We start from the raw sequence: 22,338 nt of genomic DNA, 5'->3' as shown, positions 1-22,338 counted from the left end.
CCAGGGGCCTCATTTATAAAGCTTGCTGCACACAAAAACCTTGCGTAGACAGACAGAAATGTGCGGTGAAATGTGCAGGGGCAAAACGTTGGTATTTATAGAAAAAATCTTTGCGGAGAAGTGTGCGTATTCCCACGCCAACTTTCGACCATGCGTAGAGCTCCCACTTGGTTTTATAAATCTCAAAATGTCTTGGCGTACGCACATTTTGAGATTCAGGAGTAAGCAATGTTTTAGGATGGATTCTACGAAGAGTTTTATAAATGAGGGCCCAGGTCTATTCTTGTCACTCAGTGCAAAACACAAATGTGACACTAGGTGGCAGGAAATTCCTTCTTATAGTCAATCCTTCTCCCAAAAGATCCCAACACTATTCTCTACAGGAATTCACTGTGTATATACTTTACTATAATACATTACTTGAAACCAGAATTCTTTATGTCTGAAAATAATCTATTCACATTTCTCAAAGAGGGGACTGACTGACTGTGAAGCATGATGGCCTACTTGTTAACTGGCAGCATGTGATGTGACAATAATCAGTTAATGATAACATTACGATACCATACGGCCATTTAACAAAGGGAATACTCTGAATCACCCATTATGCATGAAGCACATATCAATATAATCGTTAACACTTTACAATAATGTACACAAAATTGTAGGTATTTACTGAGTAACGAGTGGAAAATTAACAAGTAACTACTACATATTTATGCAGTAACTACTATATGCCAGTGTACTAACTACAACATAGTTATTGAGTAAATACTATAAAGTAGTTGTGAAGGAAGTTCTGTTGAGGTTAGAGGTCAAGACCTAGAGTCTGAGAGACAGACACACACACACACACACACACACACACACACACACACACACACACACACACACACACACACACACACACACACACACAAGACAGGAATAAATGAACTATTAATCTTTACCATTAATATTAACTATACTAAAGGCTGAACAAATTTCCCTCACTATACTGAATAGACTTTAGACTTTGTTGTCCCCTAGGGGAAATTCTTTTTCACTCCACAGTACATGTATGGGCCGCACGCCGACAGACAATAACAGATGGACAACAGACACAACAAAAATAACATGCAGACAAAATATGTGAACAGAGTGGAACTGGGGTGTTTTATCTTGGCATTTTGTTTATGACTGCTATGGCTGCAGGCACCAGGCTTTTGCCATAGCGAGCCCTCCTGCACAACAGGGACCTGTACCTGCATCCAGAGGGCATAATGGTGAAGTGGCAGTTGAATGGATGTGTGTTGTCCTGTGCTATTGTGGATGCGATGCGTGAGATGGCCTTGAGATTAAGCTCTGACAGTGTGGGTGTGGGGAGACCGATTAATTTGGCAGCTATGTTTGCGACACGTGTGAGTTTGACCCGGTTTTTTGACACCCCTCAACACTTACTGAATCATTTTTCCAGGGGTGGTCATGCTATCTGCACCTAGCTTACATACTTAGATTAATAAGCAGCAGCTACTTGGCTTTCATCAGTTAATTACGAGAGTAATTTTTTTGCCACCAATGGTAGCCTACAAATCTGTCCAACACGAAAAGATTGTATCCGTACAGATTTAATTTGGATGGATTAAACTAATAGCTACAGGCCTATGATTTAATTATTTGATGCCTCAGTGCCTGATTTTTTATGTATGAATGTAAGAATGAGATGGGAGCAGACCAAAAAGCATTTTTATTAATTGACAATGACAGATAGAACCTGATTCTTACACATCTCGTTGGGTGTTCTGATCTCACCATCCATTTTCATTCAGCTCCACCACGTGGTCTGTTAATTTTCTTAGTTGTGTGAAACTTTTATACCCACCTTTTGGCCTCCCAACTACCAGTATAAGCCTCTCTCATCCAGCTCGCCAGATCAGATTGGGGGGTGATAAGTCTGCGATGCCCTCCAGTCCCACAGTTCACTCCTCTCCTGCAGAATAGCATTTATTATTTCCATGTCCTAATCTTGATCTCAGCGTAGGCCTACTGTGAGTTTTACGCATGGCCGCACTGAGGTGAGACAGTCTCCTACAGAAGCCAAAGTCAGACTGCCTGCTTCTGTGTGTGGCATTGAAAATGGAAGTGAGCACTCCTCCAGTGTTTTTGTGAACAAATCAGCAACAGCTACTTTAACGCGCGGCACACAGCCTGCCGTTTAGCTTTCAAGAGACCAAACCACACGGTGTCGGATTTCTAACTCTGAGCAATATCCGTGTCATGCTGGTGCTGTTGCTCTGTGCGGACTGTGAGTGCTTTGCTTCCTCAAAGTGAAGCTGCAAGAACACACCCATCCCCACACAAAGACACATTCCAGGCCTAACGGGGAGGAGGCCGAGAGTAGCTCTCTCTAACCCTTCACACAAAGAAATTGCACAGACCGCGTGGTGGAGGAGCGATCAGTGAACGTTCTGAGGAAGACAGAGATCAGAATACACAACGAGATTTGGTCAATGAACACAATTACTTATCTTACTTTTTGTTGCTGTTGCTCTGTTGTCAGTCACTCAATTATATTTTCCACTAAATGTGAGGTGTCCTCACAACAAACAAATACAGCCTTTATTCTTTCCATGTGTCATGTAATGGACAGATTACAGCACCAACAGCCTTATTGTGTGACTCCACTACAAAACTCTGGCACAGGGGAACATAAGAAATACTGTTTTATTAAACTTTATTTCAGCTCAGCATTTAGATTTTCGCTTTAGTGCGTTTGACGTTTTCAGGTTCCCCCAACTTCATGAAAATAAAGAATTTATTATTTCCATGTCCTAATTTTGATCTCAGTTTGGGCCTACTGTGAGTTTAACGCATGGCCGCACTGAGGTGAGACAGTCTCCTACAGAAGCCAAAGTCAGACCGCATGCTTTGGTGTGTGGCATTGAAAAGGGAAGTGAGCACTCCTCCAGTGTTTCTGTGAACAAATCAGCAACAGCTACTTTACCACGCGGCGCACAGCCTGCCGTTTAGCTTTCAAGAGACCAAACCACGCAGCACTGTTACACACTATTTTTATTATGTTATACTGTTTGAATGTGTTCTATTGTATGCAATGTGAAGCCCACTGAGGCAAATGCAAATTTGTGATTCTGGGCTATACAAATAAAATTGATTTGATTTGATCTCAGGGTACTGTGAGTTTTACGCATGGCCTGTGTTGCATGGGGAGGTGACACTGCGGCCGCTGTCTCCGACAGTCCGCCTGCTTCGGTGTGTGGCGCTGAAAAGGGAAGTGAGGACCATGTGTTTCTGTTGTTTTCGGAGCCGACTTGCGCAGAGAAATTCGTCCCAGGTGTGGACAACCAAATGATTTTCGGAGCGCTTGGCACGTCCAGTGTGGCCCCGGCCGGCGTCAGATTGCTTCACCGTCCATGTTGGTCATTGCGCGGTGAACACTGTGACAGAGCTTTAAAAAAAAATCACGACAGAGCAAACCAAACATTTTTTATTTTGTTAATTGAAAGACAAACGCTTCACGCGATTCTCCAACCCGGACGGTTAAATGGCGCTTCACTCGGTGTCCTCCTCTTCAGGTCTGTGACCTCGTATAACAGCTGTATGTTGCAGCTTCACAGTGAGGAAGCAAAGCACTCACAGTACGCACAGAGCAATATTGCTCTGATCGCGCTCTGCTTCTACTCGGCTCCGTTGATGTTGAATAGCAGCCTCGGTGGTACCGTGATGGATAATGCTATTTCAGCAAGGCTCTGTCTGTCAAAGAAAATGACAATCACTGGTCGGTGAGCCACGCGCAGCTGTACACCAAACCGAGCGACGAAATGAACGACAGGCAGCGTTATTTGCTGTAATAAAGTGGCGATGCTGCGACACAATTCGTCCATAGTTTGCTTTAGTTTGAGAAGCAATGACAAATCCTCCTGTGGAATGCCAGCCGCACTGACTGCACAGTTGCGTGTTCTAACCAAGGGGAAGGAGTTGTGGACGGTTGGATGGAGGAGTTGTGGACGGTTGGATGGAGGAGTGGTGGACGGTTGGAGGTCCGTAGCCCAGCGTCGAGACGCCGCTCGGGCTGTGTGGCCGACGGCCCCCGCCTCCCTCCTTTAGTGGAGGAGTAGCAGTGCGCTGGGTTACCAGGGGCATGAAGCTCCGTAGCGGATGGGAGGAGTGGTGGATGGTTGGAGGTCCGTAGCCCAGCGCCGATGAAGGCGCTCGGGCTGTGTGGCCGATAGCCTTGACACCATCCGTTAGTGGCGGAGTACCAGGGGCACGGTGGACTTAGTTATGCAGCATTGAAAAGGGAAGTGAGCACTCTTCCAGTGTTTCTATGAGCAAATCAGCAACAGCTAGTCTACTTTACCACGCGGCGCACAGCCTGCCGTTTAGCTTTCAAGAGACCAAACCACGCAGCGCTGTGGCTATTCAAGCCCAGTGGATTTCTAACTCTGAGCAATATCCGTGTCATGCTGGTGCTGTTGCTCTGTGCGGACTGTGAGTGCTTTGCTTCCTCAAAGTGAAGCTGCAAGAACACACCCATCCACCATACGAAGACACAGTCACAGACATGACGGGGAGGAGACCGAGAGTAGCTCTCTCTAACCCTTCACACAAAGAAATTGCACAGACCGCGTGGTGGAGGAGCGATCAGTGAACGTTCTGGGGATGACACAGAGATCGGAATAGGCTACACAACGAGATTTGGTCAATGAACACAATTTATTTTCTTTTTTGTTTATTTTTGCTGTTGCTCTGTTATCATTCCATTATATTTTCCACTATATAAATGTGAGGTCTCCTCAATCAAGAAAATACAGCATTTATTCTTTCCACGTGTCATGTAATGGACGGATAACAGCACCAACAGCCTTAATGTGTGACTCCACTACAAAACTCTGGCACAGGGGAACATAAGAAATACTGTTTGATTAAACTTTATTTCAGGTCAATTTTTTGATTTTCGCTTTAGTGCGGCTGAAGTGTTCAAGTCTCCCAACTTCATGAAAAAATAGCATTTATTATTTCCATGTCCTAATCTTGCTCTCAGTTCAGGCCTACTGTGAGTTACGCATGGCCGCACTGACTCCTACAGAAGCCAAAGTCAGACCGCCTGACTATTGAAAAGTGAAGTGAGCACTCCTCCAGTGTTTCTGTGAAAAAAACAGCAACAGCCACTTTACCGCGCGGCGCACAGCCTGCCGTTTAGCTTTCAAGAGACCAAACCACACGGTGTCGCATTTCTAACTCTGAGCAATATCCGTGTCATGCTGGTGCTGTTGCTCTGTGCGGACTGTGAGTGCTTTGCTTCCTCAAAGTGAAGCTGCAAGAACACACCCATCCCCCATACGAAGACACAAGGCTCGTTCGACCTGTCGCCGTCTTGCTAAGACCTGCGCAATTATGACGCTCGTCTTGCTGAGCGCACTGCATTATGGTTAGACTTTTTGTCCCACTTGCACACGTGGCTGGCTGCGGCTCAGCTGCTTGAGACTTTGAAGTCCCGCGGTATCAAGACGGACACAGACACTTGCTGAGCGCACTGCATTATGGTTAGACTTTTTGTCCCACTTGCACACGTGGCTGGCTGCGGCTCAGCTGCTTGAGACTTTGAAGTCCCGCGGTATCAAGACGGACACCGACACTGGAGCAAGTCGCTGCAGTTGCTCCCCACGGGCTGCGGGAGCGAAATGTCTGATGGGAAACGTCTTGCTGACAGGCGGAGCTGAGCGCTAATTGGGAGTTTAAACCCCGTGTCTTTGATGCATTTGCCCAATTGGTTACGCAAAAGTCTGACGTGGTCACTCAAATTTGAATACACCTTTGTTTCAATCTTTATACAATAATGCAGTAAAAACATACAAAAGAGTAATTATTACAAATATAGGCTAAATATGCATTAGGCCTACTCAAGTCAAGAGCAGAGCCAGGGGGTGTTTTTCAAATAAATACAATAAAAATGGAGCATGATTGAAAAGTTTTAGCAGCTTTCTTATATTTTAAATGAGAAATGTTTTGTGTAGCCTACTGTTCAGTTTCCTTTCCAAAGGTTATAAAAAGGTTAGAGAGACTACATTTGGCTTTGTGAATATGGTAGGCCTACTTTCCTAAAATTATGACAATTTGATGACTTTCAACACAGAATATCAGAGACAAAATTGTAATATACCGGGATAGGCTACATCTTTCCAAAATGTAGTGGTATAGGGACATTGCCAAAACATGTGCAGCATTGTTTCTGGATACATATTGCATAATTAACAGATAACACATGTCTTAAACTTAAAGATACTGGTTAGCAGGACAATTCCCATGTATGAAAATATTTAATTAAAAAATACTTCTTCCCTTTTTCATGTTCCATTGTAGCCTACATGTGTTGTAAGTTTCAAAACCTACCAAATAAATATAAAAACAATCTTTTTGCAATGTTTAACTTCAATGAAAACATGCATTTTTTGAGGATATTAAGAAACCTCTTATTCTTTGTGAACTAATCAATGCCCATGAGTTTTACATGCATTATTTCTTCTCTGCATGGTTCTGTTTAAGTGAAAAACCAGTGGGTCAAATTGATTTTGTGGCAAGGTGTGTCAAACAAAATTTACAAATGACAGAAGGGCTGTGTTCAATTGACATTTGTAGTTCACCTTTCATGTCTGTAAAGCTCAAGGGCCTCTTAATTGTGTAGGTGCAGTTTGAACCATAGATTGAGAGCTTTCCCAATTATAGAGCCCATTCACTGGTGTGGTTCATTGAGACTTTCAATCAATGAAAAAATATAAATAGGCCTACACTGTAGATAGCATTTGTCTGCAGAATTTACAATGGAGACATTGAGGCTCAGTGACAACCTGGGGGAAATAACTGTCAAGGTTACCCCTGACATAGCTGAAAGAATACGAAATGGTGAGTAAACAACCAACTTGTTTCCCTATAATAATTATTGATATGACTTTAATAGATGTACATGCTTTTTCCAGATCACAATCTTGCCAAACAGATGCTGCAGCAAGCAAGGAGTTATCAAGGTAACACAATTTGAATCAAATGCACTTTAAAGCAAATACAACTAATACAAATGTATTTAAATGTTTTTATTTTCTCCTTTTTAACAGCAGCAGCCGTCCTTCCCTCTCCACCTTTGGATTTATCACGCGCTCAAGCAGAACCTCAGCCGACAACATCAGGGATGGCACCTTCCAGCCGTTTAGATCAACTGGAAACAAGACAAGGTACATCAATTCAAATCAGGATCTCAACAGTTAATCAGGATACATTTGTTTTACTAACACACTTCTACACTCTACAGATTTCACTCACAACACCATTCTGCTTCTGTTGGACCTCACCAAAGCAAACATGCATACCTACTATCACAATAAACCCGGTTTCTACAAAATCATTGAACAGCAGTTCCGAAACCATGGCCATACATTTTCCAGCGATAAAATTAGAAAAAAATTAAATAACCTCCTGACAACCTATAAAAGGGCAAAGGACCGCAGCCAGTCAACAGGGGAAGGCTCCATTACATGGGAGTACTATGGGGTAAGTAATTTTATTTATTCTTGCATGTTGATTTGGTAAAATGCTTTTTCTAAAAAAAAAAAATCTCTGCAATTTCAACAGATCATGGAGGAAATTTATGGGAGGTGTGGGGTTGGAAGTGCACCCCCAGGCACTATTATTTCAACCCCACTCTTTCCATCCGCGAGGCCTGCCGCAACGCAGACCAGCTGCTCACAGCAACTTAAGGAGCCACCTGGGGCCACCAGGGAGCAGCCCGGACCATCTCGGCCCACCGAGCAGCAGCCCGGACCATCTGGGGAGCAGCCCGGACCATCTCGGCCCACCGAGCAGCAGCCCGGACCATCTGGGGAGCAGCCCGGACCATCTCGGCCCACCAGGGAGCAGCCCGGACCATCTGGGGAGCAGCCCGGACCATCTCGGCCCACCGGGGAGCAGCCCGGACCATCTCGGCCCACCGGGGAGCAGCCCAGACGAAGAACCCGCGCACAACGGGTCTCCCACGATCCTTCCTTCTATGACCTCTATGAGGCCCACTCAGAGAGGAGGACCAGCGCCTTGGAGTCGCTGGTTCGGCCTGACCAGGAGCGGCGGAGAAGGCTGAAAGAGAAGAAGAGGCGATCGTTTGAGGCAAAGTTGTTGGCTAACATGGGGGAGATAGCAATGGAGCTTAGAAACATTGGCAAAAGGCAAGACGCCATAATCGATCTTTTGAAAAAGAAGCACTGAGCATTTGTTTTTTGAGGCATTTTTTTTATTTTCAATAAACTTTCATTAAAAAAACTAAAAAAAAAAAAAAACTTGTCTGTGTGTTCCTGTCAGGAAAAAAAATTGGGTTGGTGCTTAAAGGCCTGCACAAAGCGCATTTCGGGTTTGGACCGCATCATGGTTTGGGGGATGCAACCAATTCTCGGCTGCTTCAGCCTCCTCTACCTCCACTGGGTCACCCACTGCCAAACAAATGTTGTGCAGGATACAACAGGTTGTAACGGCCTTGCTAATGTTATTGACATTCTTCATTTGAAGGCATCTGAGCCGCCTAAACTTCATTTTAAGAATGCCAAATGCATGCTCTATGACCACTCGGGCTGCATTTAATCTCCGATTAAAATGGCGCTGCCGAGCTGTCAAATGGCCATTGTCCCTGTATGGCCTCATTAGCTGGGGCAATAGCGGGTAGGCAGAGTCCCCAATTAAATACATTCCCTCTGGCACCAGGGACTGGGGATCTTGCTCCAGGGTGCGGCCCACATCCGACAACCGAAACGCCCTCGCATCGTGCCAGCTGCCTGGGTTGCCCACATTTACGTGGGTGAAGCGCCTCTCGCTGTCACAGAACCCAGTGAGGACAACAGAGTAAAATTGCTTCCGGTTAAAATAAGCCACTGGATTTTGGCAACATGGCTTAAAAATCGGGATGTGGCACCCATCCACCGCACACACCACATTCGGGAATCCCTTCTCCCTAAATCCCCTCTCCGACGCCACTAATGCCTCTCCAGTGGGCCAGCATATGTAATTCGACATGTGGGATGTCACCATGTCACAGAAGTGGTGAACATGGTCACATAGGGTGGATTTTGACGTGTTGAAGCGGTCTGCAACACCCCTGTAGGACTCCTGGTTGGACAGGGTCCACAGGCAGGCAAGCACACTGTTTTGCAGTGGCAGTGTTGCGCGCTGCATATAGTGTGGGCCCAGGGTGGTCATCACATCCTGATTGAAAAAAGAGAATATTTTTTATATAGCAATCTATCCACATTATACAAATTGAAAGTTATATTCTACATACTTCAACATTTCGCCTAGACAGGCGAAAATGACTTTTGAAGTCTGATGGCGAGTAATGTGGGACCACTTCTTCCACAAAACGCCTTATCTTTGCAACAGATCTAGGGATGGTAAGCAAATTATTAGCATAAGGTAAGCATTGTTTGGTTTGTAGAGGTAGGCTATTCAAATCAGCCTTGTAGCTGCTAGGCCTTATTGGAGCAAATCAGTACCAAGATTTAACAATGAAACATTTGTTTTGTTTCTTTAGCATAAGCCTATTAAATAATGATTATACACGTGTATTTCAACATTTGTATAAGGCCTTGGCCAATCAGTTAAAGTTCATTTTGAGAGACGTTTTAAGCTTTTCTTTTGAAGATCATGTTTGGTTTTTTTACCAGGGCAAAGAGACAATGGAACAGAGGTGGCAAAAATTCCATTGCTGTTCATTTGTTTGTTTAAAAGAAAAACAAAACGAAAAGCCTGGTTGGACAATTAACTATTTTCCGAGCTTAAAATGTGTTTGTATTTAGACTATATAAAAAGGAAATATATTAGACCTTTATTTTCATTTTCGTTTTGTTTTATTCTTAGATTTTCTAAATTGTAGCCTATTTCTGCACATGTAGACCTGTAGCCTATATTTTGGTTTTAAAATATTTTCGCATTGTAATAGGCCTAAGCCGAATACTTTTGAATGAGAAAGAAAGTCAAACATTGCACCATTTACCTTATTTCTTAATCGGAGTAACCAATCGGACTGTTTTAGTATATCTAACAGTAATTAATTACCTTATTGGATTGGGTTCGTCATTCAGAAAAAGAGGGACTTCAACTGCATCGATCTCATCAGCAAGGAAAAACGCAAATGCTGCTTCCGCCATAGCGAGTCGATGACGACAGATTCCAGCTGTCCGACTTCGGGCTCCCCTTTTAAACCCTCCCCCGACTGCACTCGGCTACTCTCGTCTACTTTCCAGACGAGCTGAAAGTTAGGTCGAACGAGCCTACAGTCACAGGCCTGACGGGGAGGAGACCGAGAGTAGCTCTCTCTAACCCTTCACACAAAGGAATTGCACAGACCGCGTGGTGGAGGAGCGATCAGTGAACGTTCTGAGGAAGACACTGAGATAAGAATACACAACGAGATTTGGTCAATGAACACAATTACTTATCTTACTTTGTGTTGCTGTTGCTCTGTTGTCAGTCACTCAATAATATTTTCCACTTAATGTGAGGTCTCCTCACAACATAAAAAAATACAGCATTTATTATTTCCATGTGTCATGTAATGGACAGATAACAGCACCAACAGCCTTATTGTGTGACTCCACTACAACACTCTGGCACAGGGGAACATAACGAAACAATGTTTGAATTAACTTTATTTCAGGTCAGTGATTTTCGCTTTAGTGCGGCTGACGTTTTCAGGTTCCCCCAACTTCATGAAAATAAAGACATTTTTATTTCCATGTCCTAATCTTGATCTCAGTGTAGGCCTACTGTGAGTTTTACGCATGGCCGCACTGAGGTGAGACAGTCTCCTACATAAGCCAAAGTCAGACCGCCTGCTTCTGTCTGTAGCATTGAAAATGGAAGTGAGCACTCCTCCAGTGTTTCTGTGAACAAATCAGCAACAGCTACTAACGCGCGGCGCACAGCCTGCCTTTAGCTTTCAAGAGACCAAACCACGCGGTGTCGGATTTCTAACTCTGAGCAATATCCGTGTCATGCTGGTGCTGTTGCTCTGTGCGGACTGTGAGTGCTTTGCTTCCTCAAAGTGAAGCTGCAAGAACACACCCATCCCCCACACAAAGACACATTCCAGGCCTAACGGGGAGGAGGCCGAGAGTAGCTCTCTCTAACCCTTCAAACAAAGAAATTGCACAGACCGCGTGGTGGAGGAGCGATCAGTGAACATTCTGAGGAAGACAGAGATCAGAATACACAACGAGATTTGGTCAATGAACACAATTACTTATCTTACTTTTTGTTGCTGTTGCTCTGTTGTCAGTCACTCAATTATATTTTCCACTAAATGTGAGGTGTCCTCACAACAAAAAAATACAGCATTTATTCTTTCCTTGTGTCATGTAATGGACAGATAACAGCACCAACAGCCTTAATGTGTGACTCCACTACAACACTCTGGCACAGGGGAACATAAGAAATACTGTTTGATTAAACTTTATTTCAGGTCAATTTTTAGATTTTCGCTTTAGTGCTGCTGAAGTGTTCAAGTCTCCCAACTTCATGAAAAAATAGCATTTATTATTTCCATGTCCTAATCTTGATCTCAGTTCAGGCCTACTGTGAGTTACGCATGTCCGCACTGACTCCTACAGAAGCCAAAGTCAGACCGCCTGCCTATTGAAAAGTGAAGTGAGCACTCCTCCAGTGTTTCTGTGAACAAGTCAGCTACAGCCACTTTACCGCACGGCGCACAGCCTGCTGTTTAGCTTTCAAGAGACCAAACCACGCAGTGTCGGATTTCTAACTCTGAGCAATATCCGTGTCATGCTGGCCTGGTGCTGTTGCTCTGTGCGGACTGTGAGTGCTTTGCTTCCTCAAAGTGAAGCTGCAAGAACACACCCATCCCCCACACAAAGACACATTCCAGGCCTAACGGGGAAGACACCGAGAGTAGCTCTCTCTGACCCTTCACACAAAGAAATTGCACAGACCGCGTGGTGGAGGAGCGATCAGTGAAAGTTCTGGGGATGACACAGAGATCAGAATACATAACGAGATTTGGTCAATGAACACAATTTATTTTCTAACTTGTTGTTGCTGTTGCTCTGTTGTCACTCCATTATATTTTCCACCATAGAAATGTGAGGTCTCCTCACAACAAGAAAATACAGCCTTTATTCTTTCCTTGTGTCATGTAATGGACAGATAACAGCACCAACAGCCTTATTGTGTGACTCTACTACAACACTCTGGCACAGGGGAACATAATGAAACAATGTTTGACTAAACTTTATTTCAGGTCAGTATGTAGATTTTTACTTTAGTGCGGTTGACGTTTTCAGGTTCCCCCAACTTCGTGAAAATAAAGAAATTATTATTTCCATGTCCTATTGATCTCAGTTTAGTCCTACTGTGAGTTTTAGGCATTGGCCGCACTGAGGTGAGACAGTCTCCAACAGAAGCCAAAGTCAGACCGCATGCTTTGGTGTGTGGCATTGAAAAGGGAAGTGAGCACTCCTCCAGTGTTTCTGTGAACAAATCAGCAACAGCTACTTTAACGCGTGGTACACAGCCTGCCATTTAGCTTTCAAGAGACCAAACCACGCAGCGCTGTGGCTATTCAAGCCCAGTCGGATTTCTAACTCAGAGCAATATCCGTGTCATGTCAGTGCCCTTGCTCTGTGCGGACTGTGAGTGCTTTGCTTCCTCAAAGTCAAGCTGCCAGAACACACCCATCCCCCACACAAAGACACATTCCAGGCCTAACGGGGAAGACACCGAGAGTAGCTCTCTCTAACCCTTCACACTAAGAAGTTGCACAGACCGCGTGGTGGAGGAGCGATCAGTGAAAGTTCTGAGAAACACACTGAAATCAGAATACACAACAAGATTTGGGAAAATGGTGTGCTACGTCGGTCATTGAACACAAAATAAATGTTTTTGCTGTTGCTCTATTGACTTTCCATCATAGTTTCCACTAAAACTCTGGCACAGGCAAGGTTTGTGGCCAACGGCCCCTGCCTCTCTGCTTTAGTGGGGGAGTACCAGGGGCACGTAGCTATGAGCTGGGTTACCAGGGGCACGGTGGGACTCAGTCTCAGGAGCATATGCAGTGAGCTGGGTTACCAGGGGCACGAAGCTCCGATGGAGGATTTGTGGATGGTTGGAGGTCTGTAGCCTAGCGTCGATGAGGGCGCTCTGGCTGTGTGGCCGACGGCCCTGCCAAGGACACAGTATCAGCGAGCTGGGTTACGAGGGGCCCGAAGCTCCGATAGGAGGAGTTGTGGACGGTTGGATGAGAGGAGTTGTGGACGGTTGGATGGGAAGAATGGTGGAGTGTTGGTCATTGTGGGTCGAACACTGTGCCAGAGGTTTAAAAAATAAATAAAAAATCACAACAGAGCAAACCAAAATTTTTTTATTTTGTTCATTAGTGCATGGTTGGATAAAAGGAGTTGTGGAAGGTTGGATTGGAAGAGTGGTGGATGTTTAGAGGTCCGTAGCCCAGCGTCGATGACGGTCCTCGGGGTGTGTGGCCTACAGCCCCTGCCTCTCTGCTTTAGTGTTGGAGTACCATGGGCACGTAGCAGTGAGCTGGGTTACCAGGGGCACGGTGGGACTCAGTCTCAGGAGCATATGCAGTGAGCTGGGTTACCAGGGGCACGAAGCTCCGATAGGATTTGTGGATGGTTGGATGGGAGGAGGGGTGGATGGTTGGAGGTCCGTAGCCTAGCGTCTGTGACAGCGCTCTGGCTGTGTGGCCGACGGCCCTGCCTCCCTCCTGTACTAGGGGAGTACCAGGAGCACAGCAGTGAGCTGGGTTACCAGGGGCACGGTGGGACTCAGTCTCAGGAGCATGTGCAGTGAGCTGGGTTATCAGGGGCACGAAGCTCCGATTGGAGTAATTGTGGACGGTTGGATGAGAGGAGTTGTGGACGGTTGGATGGGAAGAGTGGTGGAGTGTTGGTCATTGCGGGTCGAACACTGTGCCAGAGGTTTAAAATAATAAATAAAAAATCACAACAGAGCAAACCAAACATTTTTTATTTAGTTCATTGGTGCATGGTTGGATAAAAGGAGTTGTGGAAGGTTGGATTGGAAGAGTGGTGGATGGTTGGAGGTCCGTAACCCAGCGTCGGTGAGGGTGCTCGGGGTGTGTGGCCGACGGCCCCTGCCTCTCTGCTTTAGTGGGGGAGTACCAGGGGCACGTATCAGTGAGCTGGGTTACCAGGGGCACGGTGGGACTCAGTCTCAGGAGCATATGCAGTGAGCTGGGTTACCAGGGGCACGAAGCTCCGATAGGATTTGTGGATGGTTGGATGGGAGGAGGGGTGGATGGTTGGAGGTCCGTAGCCTAGCGTCTGTGACAGCGCTCTGGCTGTGTGGCCGACGGCCCTGCCTCCCTCCTGTACTGGGGGAGTACCAGGAGCACAGCAGTGAGCTGGGTTACCAGGGGCACGGTGGGACTCAGTCTCAGGAGCATGTGCAGTGAGCTGGGTTACCAGGGGCACGAAGCTCCGATTGGAGTAGTTGTGGACGGTTGGATGAGAGGAGTTGTGGACGGTTGGATGGGAAGAGTGGTGGAGTGTTGGTCATTGCGGGTCGAACACTGTGCCAGAGGTTTAAAAAAAAAAAAAAAATCACAACAGAGCAAACCAAACATTTTTTATTTTGTTCATTGATGCATGGTTGGATAAAAGGAGTTGTGGAAGGTTGGATTGGAAGAGTGGTGGATGTTTGGAGGTCCATAGCCCAGCGTCGGTGACGGTCCTTGGGGTGTGTGGCCTACAGCCCCTGCCTCTCTGCTTTAGTGGGGGAGTACCAGGGGCACGTAGCAGTGAGCTGGGTTACCAGGGGCACGGTGGGACTTAGCTTCAGGAGCATAGGCAGTGAGCTGGGTTACCAGGGACACGAAGCTCTGTATGGGGTCGGAAGAGTTGTGGACGGTTGGATGGGAGGAGTGGTGGATGGTTGGATGAATATGGCCCTTCTTGTTTTTTTCTGGCCTGCAAGAGGTTGCCTGCAGACCAAAAAAAAAAAAAGTATTTTTATTTTATTTATTTTTAAGGAAAATTGTTGTCTGCAAATCTGGTTCGCGTGTGTAATGCACGGTGTAATATGATAAATAAAACAAATGCAGTAAATCAGTTTTACACATGCCTATGAGGCTGGTTTATGAAGCTGCATGAGATTGGCTTTACAACTTCTAAGCCACGTTTTCAGGTTCCCCCAACTTCATGAAAATATAGCATTTATTATTTCCATGTCCTAATTTTAATCTCAGTTTAGGCCTACTGTGAGTTTTACGCATGGCCGCACTGAGGTGACAATGCGGCCGCTGTGTCCGACAGAAGCCAAAGTCAGACCGCCTGCTTCGACTTGTGGCATTGAAAAGGGAAGTGAGCACTCCTCCAGTGTTTCTGTGAACAAATCAGCAACAGCTACTTTAACGCGCGGCGCACAGCCTACTGTTAAGCTTTCAAGAGACCAAACCACGCAGCGCTGTGGCTATTCAAGCCCAGTCGGATTTCTAACTCAGAGCAATATCCGTGTCATGTCAGTGCCCTTGCTCTGTGCGGAATGTGAGTGCTTTGCTTCCTCAAAGTGAAGCTGCCAGAACACACCCATCCCCCACACAAAGACACATTCCAGGCCTAATGGGGAAGACACCAATAGGCCTTTCACACCGCCGCAAAATCGGCGCTAGTTCTGGGCTTGTTCGGAGTTAGAGCCAGTGTTTTGGTTTCACACCGCCAGAGAGCCTGCTCCGGGCCGTAAAAACCGGGGGAACTCATACCCCAGGATTGAGCAGGGTTTGATAAGAACTGCTTGCGCGAACGGTTGGGGGAGGGATTATCCTGACCAACCAGAGCAACTCAAACCTCATGCCCGCCATATTTAAAAACACCGCTACTACGAGACGTAAACATAACATAATTACCGAACGTAGCGATCAAATTGACCGGCGAGAATACGCTGTATGGGTCCTGTTTGCTTAAGAAAGCAAAGCGAGAGCCAACAAGTGTAAAAATAAGACGTATTCGCCGCTGTTGTTGTGCTTAAAGCTAGCGGTAGCTTTAGCGTTAGCCACAAGAGCAGCGGCGTCGGGTGACGTACACACACGTTTACAGTGACGTCATGACGTTGCTCTCTTGCCGGCTCCATGGCTGTCTCCGGTCGATGTCAAACCAACCGGTTCATAACTGGGATAAGGCTGTAACCAGTTTTGAACTGACCCCAACACCAGCCTGGAACTGACTCTTGGTTCATTTTGGTGTGAAAGGCCTACAAGAGTAGCTCTCTCTAACCCTTCACACAAAGAAATTGCACAGACCGCGTGGTGGAGGAGCGATCAGTGAAAGTTCTGAGGAACACACTGAAATCAGAATACACAACAAGATTTGGGAAAATGGTGTGCTACGTCGGTCATTGAACACAAAATAAATGTCTTTGCTGTTGCTCTATTGACTTTCCATCATAGTTTCCACTAAAACTCTGGCACAGGCAAGGTTTGTGGCCAACGGCCCCTGCCTCTCTGCTTTAGTGGGGGAGTACCAGGGGCACGTGGCTATGAGCTGGGTTACCAGGGGCACGGTGGGACTCAGTCTCAGGAGCATATGCAGTGAGCTGAGTTACCAGGGGCACGAAGCTGTGAGCTGGGTTACCAGGGGCATGGAGGGACTCAGTCTCAGGAGCATATGCAGTGAGCTGGGTTACCAGGGGCACGAAGCTCCGATGGAGGATTTGTGGATGGTTTGAGGTCTGTAGCCTAGCGTCGATGAGGGCGCTCTGGCTGTGTGGCCCACGGCCCTGCCAAGGACACAGTATCAGGGAGCTGGGTTACGAGGGGGCCGAAGCTCCGATAGGAGGAGTTGTGGACGGTTGGATGAGAGGAGTTGTGGACGGTTGGATGGGAAGAGTGGTGGAGTGTTGGTCATTGCGGGTCGAACACTGTGCCAGAGGTTTAAAAAATAAATAAAAAATCACAACAGAGCAAACCAAACATTTTTTATTTTGTTCATTGATGCATGGTTGGATAAAAGGAGTTGTGGAAGGTTGGATTGGAAGAGTGGTGGATGTTTGGAGGTCCGTAACCCAGCGTCGGTGAGGGTGCTAGGGGTGTGTGGCCGACGGCCCCTGCCTCTCTGCTTTAGTGGGGGAGTACCAGGGGCACGTATCAGTGAGCTGGGTTACCAGGGGCACGGTGGGACTCAGTCTCAGGAGCATATGCAGTGAGCTGGGTTACCAGGGGCACGAAGCTCCGATAGGATTTGTGGATGGTTGGATGGGAGGAGGGGTGGATGGTTGGAGGTCCGTAGCCTAGCGTCTGTGACAGCGCTCTGGCTGTGTGGCCGACGGCCCTGCCTCCCTCCTGTACTGGGGGAGTACCAGGAGCACAGCAGTGAGCTGGGTTACCAGGGGCACGGTGGGACTCAGTCTCAGGAGCATGTGCAGTGAGCTGGGTTACCAGGGGCACGAAGCTCCGATTGGAGTAGTTGTGGACGGTTGGATGAGAGGAGTTGTGGACGGTTGGATGGGAAGAGTGGTGGAGTGTTGGTCATTGCGGGTCGAGCACTGTGCCAGAGGTTTAAAAAATAAATAAAAAATCACAACAGAGCAAACCAAACATTTTTTATTTTGTTCATTGATGCATGGTTGGATAAAAGGAGTTGTGGAAGGTTGGATTGGAAGAGTGGTGGATGTTTGGCGGTCCGTAGCCCAGCGTCGGTGACGGTCCTCGGGGTGTGTGGCCTACAGCCCCTGCCTCTCTGCTTTAGTGTTGGAGTACCAGGGGCACGTAGCAGTGAGCTGGGTTACCAGGGGCACGGTGGGACTCAGTCTCAGGAGCATATGCAGTGAGCTGGGTCACCAGGGGCACGAAGCTCCGATAGGATTTGTGGATGGTTGGATGGGAGGAGGGGTGGATGGTTGGAGGTCCGTAGCCTAGCGTCTGTGACAGCGCTCTGGCTGTGTGGCTGACGGCCCTGCCTCCCTCCTGTACTGGGGGAGTACCAGGAGCATGTGCAGTGAGCTGGGTTACCAGGGGCACGAAGCTCCGATTGGAGTAATTGTGGACGGTTGGATGAGAGGAGTTGTGGACGGTTGGATGGGAAGAGTGGTGGAGTGTTGGTCATTGCGGGTCGAACACTGCCAGAGGTTTAAAAAAATAAATAAAAAATCACAACAGAGCAAACCAAACATTTTTTATTTTGTTCATTGATGCATGGTTGGATAAAAGGAGTTGTGGAAGGTTGGATTGGAAGAGTGGTGGATGTTTGGAGGTCCGTAGCCCAGCGTCGGTGACGGTCCTCGGGGTGTGTGGCTTACAGCCCCTGCCTCTCTGCTTTAGTGGGGGAGTACCAGGGGCACGTAGCAGTGAGCTGGGTTACCAGGGGCACGGTGGGACTTAGCTTCAGGAGCATAGGCAGTGAGCTGGGTTACCAGGGACACGAAGCTCTGTATGGGGTCGGAAGAGTTGTGGACGGTTGGATGGGAGGAGTGGTGGATGGTTGGATGAATATGGCCCTTCTTGTTTTTTTCTGGCCTGCAAGAGGTTGCCTGCAGACCCAAAAAAAACACTTTTTAGATGTTAGTTCCTCTTTTAATGTGTCATTGATCGCTTAAGCGAGCGATTTATTTCCACCGTTAACCGGCACGTTTTTCCGATCTGCTGGTGGAGCAGGACAGTGGGCGCTCTCACAGCTGATTGTTGCCGGGTCGGCTTGTGCAGCTGACGGCCGGGCTGACCACTCGTGCCAAGCGCATGCTGTCATACAGTAAAACGCAAAATGTGTTATTTTTAGTTTTTAAAACCCTTTTGAGTAGTGCTATCTAAAAGGGCCAATACATTCTAATCATTCAAATCTCTGCAGACGTGTATTTCTTTTATGGGGACCATTATCGGACAGTTGGTGCGTCTTTTTCTCCTCTACCACTTATATTAATCCCGCACCCACAGTTGAGTTGGTTGCATTTCAGAACAGCAACACGCTTTTTTTAGTGGCGATTTTTGAGTCAGACCACTTTTTCTTCATCTATGTAAAGAAATGGCGACATATAATTGTATATGCTGTTTTATAGCATTTGAGCGATAGCCTACTGATGTAAACCTGAAATGCAAAATCCTCAGCCAGCTGGAGATCGTTTGTTGTCCACACCAACGCTGTTGACCGCAGCAGTTATTTCCTTCCTAACTGCTGCCTTCGGTCGTTCTTTGATGCCGCTTGTAATGCTCCGAAATGAAACTCTTTTTTTTCTACTTTCGCTGTTATTCTGTCAATTTCTACTTCAGAGAAGTTCCTCTTCTGTGCCGTAATGCGCGTATCCATGTCGTAAAACCTCTGGACGAGGCCTCTAAACTGAGAAAATATAGGGGCGTGATACGATTGTTTTCAGCCGCCGCATTTATCAATAATGGCCTGGCGTACGCTGAGATTGGCGAGATACGACTGTTTGATAAATACCACGCGATACCTGGCAACAGAAGCCAAAGTCAGACTGCCTGCTTCGGTGTGCGGCATCGAAAATGGAAGTGAGCACTCTTCCAGTGTTTATGTGAACAAATCAGCAACAGCCAGTGGTGTAGTGGTGCCTGGAGAAGTGGGTATACTCTAAGTTGTACTGCGCGCGCATCCGCTTTTGCCGGTCCTACATTTCCCATAATTGCGCTGCCTCACACAGCCACTCGTGAGTAGTGGTCCAACACAGGCCTAATGCATGAATAGCCTATAAGATATAGAGAGCGTAGCTGGCAGAACGGCTATATGTTTAGCCTCCGTGTCCGCTCCATTTACAGCCATTAGTGCGAGTGGGGGGGGGGGGGGGAGTTCACTGTCCTGACAGCTGACTGCCGCTACGGTCTGTCGGACCATCACTGTTTGCACAGTAGGCTAAATAGGGAGACTGAGGTGGGGACCCTGGACCTTCTAGGGGGGTCCGGGGGAATGCTCCCCCGGAAGAAAAAAATGCAACATTTTAAAGTAAAATTCATCAATCTGGTGCATTTTGAGAAGAAAACTGCATGTAACCAGGCCCAGGGGCCTGAGCCAGAGATACTGATAGTAACTTTACATGTCACATTGTCAAAGAGCTCAGTCACTCATGTCAATAACAGCCTAGGGTCCAAAAAGGAATAGGAAATAAATCATCATGGCCCCTAGCAGGTGAAAAATAGAAAAGCAAGTGCAAAACAAAAGCATTATTAGCTATGTCTTATGGGCTTCATAAGGGGCCTCTAAGGCCCCCACACACATACAGGAATAAGCTTTATACGTGTAAATTCTATACTGTTCATAAAAAGTAGCTTTCCACCCTGTATCTGTTGCAATGGGCCCCTCCATCATATAACATGGATCTGCAGACCAATCTACTGAAATGTTTTTACAGTTGCAGAGTAAAGAGTGCTGCCTGTTTAAGAAAAATAATGTTCCTTCTGCAGCTCAAGATTTGATTTAAATCTAAATTTTCCTCTGAAAGTGCATCAGATTGATGCATTTTACTTTAAATCTCATAATCCGTCTATGAACCAACTGGTTTCCACAATCTTTTTTATTTTTGCGGGGAGCATGCACAAGCATTATTCATAGAAAAAAAAATGTGGGGCCCCCCCACAGGGTCTTGAAACGGGCCCCGAGATTGTTAAGACCGCCCCTGCACGCTTGCCGCCTTCTCTCTGCCCGCTCGCCTCTCTATTGAGAATGCATTAGTGGGCGAAACAAACGCCTCGGCCCGTGTGAAAAGGCCTGAACTACTGAACGAAGGAAATCAAATGAGGTTCTGGCATTTTCCCCAAAAAACGGGACAAATTGTGTCCCGGGAGAGATTTTTCTTTTCCCGGGACAGCTGGTGAAAAAAAGAGAACAATTTCGGGGAAAACGGGACGGGTGGCAACAAGTCCCGCAGTCGCGGCCGTTAGAAGTGGGTATACGCAATGTCGCCTGAAAAATAAGTGGGTATACGCCGTATACCTGCGTATACCCCCCACTACACCACTGGCAACAGCTACTTTTATGCACGGCACACAGCCTGCCGTTTAGCTTTCAAGAGGCCAAACCACGCAGCGCTGTGGCTATTCAAGCCCAGTCGGATTTCTAACTCTGAGCAATATCCGTGTCATGTCAGTGCTGTTGCCCTGTGTGGACTGTGAGTGCTTTGCTTCCTCAAAGTGAAGCTGCCAGAACACACCCATCCACCAGACGAAGACACAGTCTGACGGGGAGGACACCGACAGTAGCTCTCTCTAACCCTTCACAATAAGAAATTGCACAGACCGCGTGGTGGAGAAGCGATCAGTGACAGTTCTGGGGATGGCACTGAGATCAGAATAGGGCTGGGCGAAATGACCAAAATCTCATATCCCGATATAGGAATTCCATATCCTGATAATGATACATTTGACGATATAGCATATTTCCGGTAAATTAAATTAAGAAGTATTTCATATTTATCAAATACTCAACAAATAAAGTATTTACCCATATTTGATTAGTTTCTGCTTTTAGTCAAACGCAAATTTTCAAGCATTTAACAAAAAAGAAGAATGCAAATGTGACATTTGAGTAGTTTTGGGCCATGTGGGGTTTCAGGGTAGCCTGGTGCTACCAGACCATCGTACTTCATTTCATTTGTACAGAAGGTCTGACTGGAACTGCTCTATTTGGCAAATGTTCACTTACTTGGAGGCGGGTGTCTGTTGAAGTTTAAAACTATTGGATCTGCCCAGTGCCACTCTGGATCAGCCAACCAATCGCATAACGTTTGGTCATGACATACGTCATGAGCCGGCTTCTGACGGTGCGTTCCAGTTGTACTGGGAACTTGGAAATTTCCGACTTCACTACTTATTTTAGTCTATGGATCTGCCGGTACCTGGCAACGGTAACTAGCTAGAGCCTAACGTTTAGTTATTTGGATGAGAAAGGTTGTGGGCGTCCATTCTTTCCCGAGCAGATGCACTGGAACACAGACAGGTCGGAACTCTGAACTACCAAGTCGGAAATTTCCGAGTTCCGAGTATAAAGGAACGCAGCATTCTACTGAAACTGGCGTGCGACTTCGACGTCATCGTTCTCAGCCACTCCCTAGGTTTGCTGATTGGACAGCCAAAAGTCTGGCTGGAGAAGGAACCCATGAATACACTTTAGCCCCAGACTAACTACTGAAGTCAAATGAAAATTGAGCGGAAGTAGGTTGGCGAGCGGAGCCAGGCTTGTTTCAGGGCACAACATTGACTGAATTGGTGGATTCCTCGCTAGCTCATTAGCCTAATGGAGCTATCCTCTTTAGCTGAGGGGGCTTGTAAATTCACACCGCGCAGAGGGTGACTGGCCAGGGGATAGCACCCAAACTGCC

At 46.7% G+C, this 22,338-nt stretch overlaps 2 protein-coding genes across 3 annotated transcripts; one reads left to right on the top strand and one right to left on the bottom strand.

Annotated features, from left to right (window-relative positions):
- The first annotated feature begins 5,349 nt into the window (after positions 1 to 5,349).
- LOC307263526 (uncharacterized protein) lies at positions 5,350 to 8,391 on the top strand. Of its 2 annotated transcripts, none has more exons than XM_080044683.1 (4): positions 5,350 to 7,022; positions 7,113 to 7,226; positions 7,304 to 7,542; positions 7,624 to 8,391. In XM_080044683.1, exons 1-4 carry the CDS (start codon positions 6,956 to 6,958, stop codon positions 8,248 to 8,250), a joined length of 1,047 nt encoding a protein of 348 aa, XP_079900809.1. In that variant the 5' UTR covers positions 5,350 to 6,955; the 3' UTR covers positions 8,251 to 8,391. The 2 variants fall into 2 exon arrangements, with proteins under 2 accessions (XP_079900809.1, XP_079900808.1); XM_080044682.1 differs by having other exon boundaries at positions 7,110 to 7,226.
- LOC307263525 (uncharacterized protein) lies at positions 8,236 to 10,248 on the bottom strand. The gene is made up of 3 exons (XM_080044681.1): positions 10,087 to 10,248; positions 9,314 to 9,413; positions 8,236 to 9,237 (listed from the first exon to the last, which is right to left on the bottom strand). Exons 1-3 carry the CDS (start codon positions 10,176 to 10,178, stop codon positions 8,365 to 8,367), a joined length of 1,065 nt encoding a protein of 354 aa, XP_079900807.1. The 5' UTR covers positions 10,179 to 10,248; the 3' UTR covers positions 8,236 to 8,364.
- Between the last annotated feature and the right edge of the window lie 12,090 nt (positions 10,249 to 22,338).

The sequence above is a fragment of the Ammodytes marinus genome, assembly GCF_949987685.1.
Source record: "Ammodytes marinus genome assembly, chromosome: 16".
In the NCBI taxonomy this organism is placed as follows: Eukaryota; Metazoa; Chordata; class Actinopteri; order Uranoscopiformes; family Ammodytidae; genus Ammodytes; species Ammodytes marinus.
This window is presented reverse-complemented; position numbering and strand designations above follow the sequence as displayed.

Bases quoted from the DNA above. Each gene is read 5' to 3' on its own strand.
- LOC307263526 (XM_080044682.1), top strand. From the start codon at position 6,956: ATGTACATGCTTTTTCCAGATCACAATCTTGCCAAACAGATGCTGCAG. The intron at 7,227-7,303 runs GTACATCAATTC...TACACTCTACAG, and splicing joins TCAACTGGAAACAAGACAAG to ATTTCACTCACAACACCATT. The intron at 7,543-7,623 runs GTAAGTAATTTT...CAATTTCAACAG, and splicing joins TTACATGGGAGTACTATGGG to ATCATGGAGGAAATTTATGG.
- LOC307263525 (XM_080044681.1), bottom strand. From the start codon at position 10,178: ATGGCGGAAGCAGCATTTGCGTTTTTCCTTGCTGATGAGATCGATGCA. The intron at 9,414-10,086 runs GTAATTAATTAC...TACCATCCCTAG, and splicing joins GACGAACCCAATCCAATAAG to ATCTGTTGCAAAGATAAGGC. The intron at 9,238-9,313 runs GTATGTAGAATA...TTTTTCAATCAG, and splicing joins TGTCTAGGCGAAATGTTGAA to GATGTGATGACCACCCTGGG.